Source organism: Salvia hispanica, chromosome 1 (assembly GCF_023119035.1).
Source record: "Salvia hispanica cultivar TCC Black 2014 chromosome 1, UniMelb_Shisp_WGS_1.0, whole genome shotgun sequence".
Classification (NCBI taxonomy): Eukaryota; Viridiplantae; Streptophyta; class Magnoliopsida; order Lamiales; family Lamiaceae; genus Salvia; species Salvia hispanica.
In genome coordinates this window covers 22826200-22833278 of record NC_062965.1, presented here as the reverse complement: position 1 = coordinate 22833278, position 7079 = coordinate 22826200, and the positions used below count along the sequence as shown (strand labels likewise).

At 34.5% G+C, this 7079-nt stretch overlaps 1 protein-coding gene across 1 annotated transcript; it reads left to right on the top strand.

Annotated features, from left to right (window-relative positions):
- LOC125190687 (receptor-like protein 9DC3) lies at nt 1–846 on the top strand. The gene has a single exon (XM_048088051.1). It carries the CDS (start codon nt 1–3, stop codon nt 844–846), a length of 846 nt encoding a protein of 281 aa, XP_047944008.1.
- The last annotated feature ends 6233 nt before the right edge of the window (nt 847–7079 follow it).

Genomic DNA, 7079 nt, shown 5'->3' with positions numbered 1-7079 from the left:
ATGTTGGCAGATTCAAACTCAAACACTGAGCAGTCGTTTCCAAAGTTGCAGGTCTTGGATGTATCAAAAAATATGTTTGTCGGTTCTCTACCCGATAGATATATCAATAAATTTCAAGGTATGATAGATGCAAAGGAAAACCAGACGGATGATGAAGCATATTTGTTTCTAACTTTTATAGAAATGAAGCTCACATTGAAAGGATTGGATCAGTTATTGAATCGCCTGCTAGATACCTTTACAACCCTCGACTTATCCTCCAATAGATTCTGTGGGAACATTCTACCTTCTATAGGGAATCTCAATTCTCTTAGATACTTGAATTTGTCTCACAATACCCTCACAGGACATATACCATCATCTCTAGGACATATGAGTTTGCTTGAGTCTTTGGACTTGTCTTCAAATAAACTTGGTGGACAAATTCCAGATGAATTATCAAGGTTGACATTTCTTGGAAAGTTAAAACCTTTCGATGAATATGAGGGACAAATACCACAGTCTATTCAACTTTCCACGTTTGGGAATGAAGCATATGTTGGAAATGAAGGATTGTGTGGATTTCCATTGACGAAAGAATGTAAGAGGGGTGATGGAAAGCCATCACCGCTGTATGTGGAAGTGGAATCGGATAGGGAGATTAAGTGGGATTATGTGTTTGCTGCTGCTGGATATGTTGTGGGATTAGGAATCTTTTCGTGGCTGCTTTTATTTTACCAATGTTTTAGGTATAAATACTTCGAGAAAGTCGACAATGTTTTTGAGACGATATTAGACTGTTTCCAGCTCCGGAAGAAAAGAGAAAGACGAAGAAGAGATGCGAGGAATCAGGTTATAAGACAATAGTGGTGATTATGCTATTTAGTTTGGTAGCATAGATAAATATGGTATGTCTGATTTTATTTTAGTTATCCAATATCAGTATTTAGTTTATCATTGATATGTCATTTATATTTGTGTTTATCATAACTCTTTGGGACTGAGAGAGTATTTAATTGAAATTGAGAAAAAAATTAGCTATGATTCGCCATATTATAACAATCCTTACGTCTCATAGAAATAAGTCATTTGGAGACGGTACGGATTTTAATGTGTGATTGGTAAAGAAGGAGAAAATGTGAACAAATACTTGAAAATTGAAATAATGTAATGAATGATGGGCTCATTAATGATAAAGTAAAAAAAAAAGAAAGAAAAATTTTACATAAATGGAGTTGGACTGTTTCTATGGAACATACGAAAAAAAATTGAGCATATTTCTATGTTGCCGGCCACTCTTGCCTGGCGTCGGCCTGTTGGATCACCGTTGTGGATGCTTCCTCTCATCACGTCCTACCAGGCTGTCCCTACAGGCGGACTGAGTCCGTTCTGGCGGGACATTCGGTCCCCGCACATGGCGCCTTCTGATTGGATGTAGGATTTGACCGTTGCAAATAAATTTATTTAAAACAATCAGCAAAAATTCAGAAAAAAATAATAAAATTTTCCTGTTTCCCCATATATTACATCTCTTTTATTTTATTTTATTTTATTTTATTTAATTAAGATAAAATGTTGCAGTTTCAATGTTCAAATTTGTTAAATTCTAATCTTATTTCTCAGACTTTGGACCAAAAGATGAAGAATGTTAGTATTGTCTTTATGAATAATTAGATTAGTTGCAACACAAATTGGTCATATTAGAAGTCAAGAGAGGCGGATGTAAAATGTCAAGTATATTTGACAAAATAGCTATGTTTATAAAATTATGGGCCACACTAAAATGCAAACAGTGTTAATTCAAAAAATGCAAAAATGTTAATTTATGGGCCATTCTAAAATGCAAACAATGTTAATTGTAAAAAATATGGTTAACTTGAAAACATTAGAACTAGGATTGAAAATTGTAAAATTTACATGCTCAGTTTCGTATGGCAATAATGACTTGACACAGTGGCTAAAATGTAATATAAGCATTTGTCTTCTATTTATTCCCTTTTTGTTAATTGTAACTTCTAAATTCATTGAAATATTATTTTGTCAAAAAATTTCAAAAGTTTATAAACCCTTAGTTAATTAAAAAACTAAGTTCAACTACTACTTCTCCCTTTTCCATAAATGAAAAAAAATTGAATATAAAGAAAAGACCAAGTCTTCTTTACATTATAAAAAAATATATGGTAGTAGTACTTCTATAAGATAAAAGTATAACTTTTTCTCATGATTTGTCCCTCGAATTAAGTAGCTCATAGTTACCTACCTCACTTGAATGTTTTCCCAATAACTAATCCAAATTAAAATCTCCTTGTGCAAATAATCAATATTGGTGATTAAGAAATATTGTCTAAAATGTTGATTTATTCAGCACGTAATGGAGAAGTCTAAATTTTTGACTTCTGATGATAATTTGTACTCCAATGAAAAATCACCATTATATATAGTGGTAGCTCACATCTTGTCCACTCACCAAACAGTACTACTTTTAGAATCAAGTATAATGATTAGATTTTCCCATCTCTACCTCCTTATTACTTCACTCTCATTTCTTCTATTATTGATTGATTATGGCTCAGCCAAAACATATATCTACACTGATAGTTCTTCACTCATTTCTTTCAAATCTCGAATCTCTTTCGATCCCCATAATATATTGACCAAAAATTGGAGTAGTGAGAGCAATATTTGTAGTTGGATCGGAGTTACTTGTGATTCTCGCAATCATAGGGTGACTAAGTTGAATATATCATCCATGGGTCTTGTCGGAACCATTTCTCCAGAAATCGGAAATCTTTCTTTTCTCGTCTCTTTAGATGTGAGCGAGAACTTTTTTTGTGGTCCTATTCCCACATCCATTTTCAACATGTCAACTTTAGAAGTTTTGAGTTTGAGGAATAATAGTTTATCTAGTAGTCTACCTCTTGATATGTGCATACACAATCAACGTAGACTAAAAAGACTTCGTATTTCTTTCAACGGTTTGTATGGGGAGATACCATCAACTTTGGAGCGATGTTCGAATCTTGAGTATCTTTCTTTGCATAGCAACAACTTCAGTGGACATGTTCCAACACAAATCGGAAACTTGCCATTGCTTCAACAATTATTCTTGAGTGCCAACAATTTCAGTGGTAAGAACATAATAATTTCCCTACCTTGGTGGCTTCAATTCGTCTTTTGGGCTTTGGAAAGTTTGTAATATATACCATTTAGGATTGACATTGTTCCTTTTTACACTACAAAAATCTCGCCAATTAATGATGGAAATATCTGTCACTAAAACCAGTGAAATTTCTTCATTTAACAAATCAGTGACAAATCAAGTTTGGGCTGATCCACTTGAGCATATCTTTGTCTATCCTCAATTTGAATGAAAATAAACTTACCGGCGTCATCCCATCAACATTCACAAAGGGTTGCAATCTTGAGACAATCAATCTGTATGGAAACAAACTGAAAGGAACCCTACCCTAGACCCTAGCCAATTGCCGGGGTCTGTTTGGCATCGATGTTGGTGATAATGAAATGCGCGGTGCATTTCCCTTTTGGGTGGAAAAACTCCCTCACATTCGCATCCTTGTATTGAGGTCAAATAATATCAGTGGTACGATGTTGGTGGATTCAAATTCAAAAAATAAGCAGTCGTTTCCAAATTTGCAAGTCTTGGATGTATCAAACAATGCCTTTGTCGGTTCTCTACCTGATAGATATATAAATAAATTTCTAGGTATGATAGATGCAGTGAAAAACCAGACGGATGATGAACCATATTTGTTTCTAGCATTAATAGAACTGAGGATCACATTGAAAGGATTGGATCAGTCATTGAAGTGACTGCTAAATACCTTTACCGCCCTCGACTTATCCTCCAATAGATTCTCTGAGAGCATTCCGCCTTTTGTAGGGAATCATAACTCTCTTAGATACTTGAATCTGTCTTACAATACCCTCACAGGACATATGCCGTCATCTCTAGGACGTATGAGTATTCTTGAGTCGTTGGACTTGTCTTCTAATAAATTGGATGGAGAAATTCCGGACGAATTGTCAAGGTTGATATTTTTTGGAAAGTTAAACCTTTCAATGAATAATCTCGTGGGGCAAATACCACAGTCTACTCAACTTTCCACGTTTGGGAATGAATCATATGTCGGAAATGCAGGATTGTGTGCCAAAACCCAGTTATTTCCCTATTTCTTAATGGGAAAAATCGAACCATATTATTATTAAGGTGATTTTCGAAAATCACCTATTCTTGGGAAGAAAGAATTTATTTTATTTTAATTGATCCCTTATTTGATTTCCTTCCATACCTAGAATTTAAATATTCTATCAAATTTTTCCATACCTCAAGAGATCTTGCCTTATCTTATTTTAGTTAATATTAAAGATCCATTCCTTATTTAAAAGGCTAAATACACGCTAGTTTCATTCTCCAATGGGAGAATTCTTTATTTTATTTTGCTCCGTGATATTTTATTCTACTCCGTAAAATATGCCAAACGAAATCTTGGCTAATTAGAAGCCATAATTTTCGAAAATTACATGCCTTGAGACCTAGTTCATTTTGTTATTTCTTCTTCCCTACTTCACAATATTTATTTTATTTAATTGTGGAGAATAAAATCTTCCCAAATATTCTATTTATTTACCTAAAGATTTTATTGAACTCTATAAATAAGGAGCCAAAAACCTAACCCTAGCCATCACATAATTTACGCCCCTACCCAAATTTTCGTCCCCTCTCTTCTCTCCACTCTCTCTTAATTTTCTTCTACTTTACTCCAATAATCCTTCATCCTTTGAGAAGAATTAGAGTTTGAGCCTCAAGATTTTTGAAGAACCAAGTCTTTACTTCGTTTCTACCGTTCGTTTTTCTCAAAAAGGTATTCTCATATTCATCTTCTTCTTTCTACTCGATTCCTCTCCTTTCTAACCGATCAATCGGTATTCTTGAACCCTCATGCATCTTGTTTGAGTGAAAGTGGGATAAAGGGGATATGGAAATATGTATGCATGTGTGTGGCGTGTGTGCGTGTGTGTGTGTGGCGAGTGTGTGTGTTGTGTGTATGTTGACAAAATACTCTTGTGTAACACTTGTTGATGGTAGATCTAGAGTTAAGATGCTAATAGAACTTATGCAATGAACATGTCCTTGATTGATTAATGATATAGATAATTGCATGCTAGAATGCAAATAATTCATGCTCATAGAAAATAAATCCTAAACATGATTTCTACGGTTTAGAGTTACCGATTTGATTCTCCAAAGAATCGTCGATTGCTCGCGCCTTCTCCACGTGATGATCTTCAATACTAGACCACAGATCTTCTCTCATTTCTGTCTCCTTTATTCTCCTATTTATATTAAGTTCCTTTTGGGCCCAGACAGGGATCTATGGAAGGTTTTGGATATGGGCTCCCCCAATTAGCTTTTACTAATTAAATTGAACCCACAATTTAATACAAGCTTATATTGGAATATTACGAGCAGCCACTACAGAAGTAATATTGAACTCTCCCCATCCAAATCCGAAATTACAAGTAATCCGGGTTTCCACTTTGTTTATTATTTATTTCCCGCGCTTAAGATATAAATGTCCATTAATTAATTAATGTCTGCTATGGACTTAATTAATTAATATCTTATTAATTCCAAGAGTGGACTTAGCAAGAAACATTTATTTATTATTCATAGAGTAATAAAACTCCAACTGGCCAGTTTTCCGAATAATAAAACCTTGTTCGAGCTCCTCTTGAGGACATTATCAAACGAGACTCACCTCGCGCACGTTTCAACATAATAGCAATCCTAGCACCGCTAGATATTAATCACCACTACCCAATATATCAGGATTATTGGGTTACGAAAAACCCGCACCATTTGATAAGTCAAAGTAGTGCATAATCAATACCGTATGCTCAATGCTAACATATGTAGATTAAGAAATAGTATTTTATCAAGACCTAGTCTTTCAGTAGATAGCATAAAGACACGTCTTGCTGTTAGATCCGTTCAGTGCTATACCACACCAATGTCATCTTATTTCAGTAAGGCTTAGAAATATGCGGACTGACATTGCAACCTTTCACCTTAAAGTGGACGACGCCCACAACCGGTCTACTAAGCAAAAGACTTAGACTTTGTTTACTTCTTATGCATTTAAATGTTTGTAAAACATTTTATAAATACACAAGCAAACACAATGTAATAATAATAGTGATTCTATTCGTGCGAGACTGCTCGAATAATACTGAATCGGGTTAAAAGTGGATTGTAGAGTTTTACGTATACAAGCAAGATTCTATTCGCGCGAAACTTGCTCGAAACATACTTTTCAGTATACCAAACCTAACACTGTTGACATGACTTGAAAATCTGTTGACATGATTTATGTTACCTGTTAAATATTCTGTGTTGTAGGATCTATTATTCCAATTTGCAAGCCTGAGTTGAGGCCTTATGAAGGTAAAAAAATTTCTTCCCTTGAGGAAGGAATTTCCTTTTATGAAAAATATGCTCAGGATGCTTGTTTTGATTGTCGAAGATTTGGAAATAGGTCTAGTGGTGGTGTTGTTATTTTTCAGTATGTTGTTTGCAATAGACAAAGATCATAAGAGATTTATGAAAGGTAATCGCAGTTTGAATGATGTTCATCACAAGTTTGTTGAAGATTGCACCAAAGCTAACATCGGTCCTAAATTAAGTTTGTTGAAGATTGCACCAAGAATGATGTTAGGAATTGTTCTCGTGATATTAAAGAGAAACTGAAAGAAGTGGATGTTCAAATGATCCTAAATCAGATGCAAGAGAAGAAGAGAATTTGTGAAGGCTTTTTTTACAAGTATCAATTATCACCTGATGATAATAAGTTAGTGAGCTTATTTTGGTCTGATGCTGAGTCTCGGAAACATTACCATATGTTTGGAGATGTTGTAGCATTTGATACTACATATTCGACAAACAGGTAGTTTATTTATTGTACTTAGTAATTGACAAGACATAGTAGTTGACATGGTAGTTGACATAGGATATACATTTGTACTGTTGAAATCTATGCCGGTCAATGGACTTTGACCAATTATAAATTTCAACGAGGCAT

Excerpts from the sequence above, each read along its gene's own strand:
- LOC125190687 (XM_048088051.1), top strand. The coding sequence starts at position 1 with ATGTTGGCAGATTCAAACTCAAACACTGAGCAGTCGTTTCCAAAGTTG.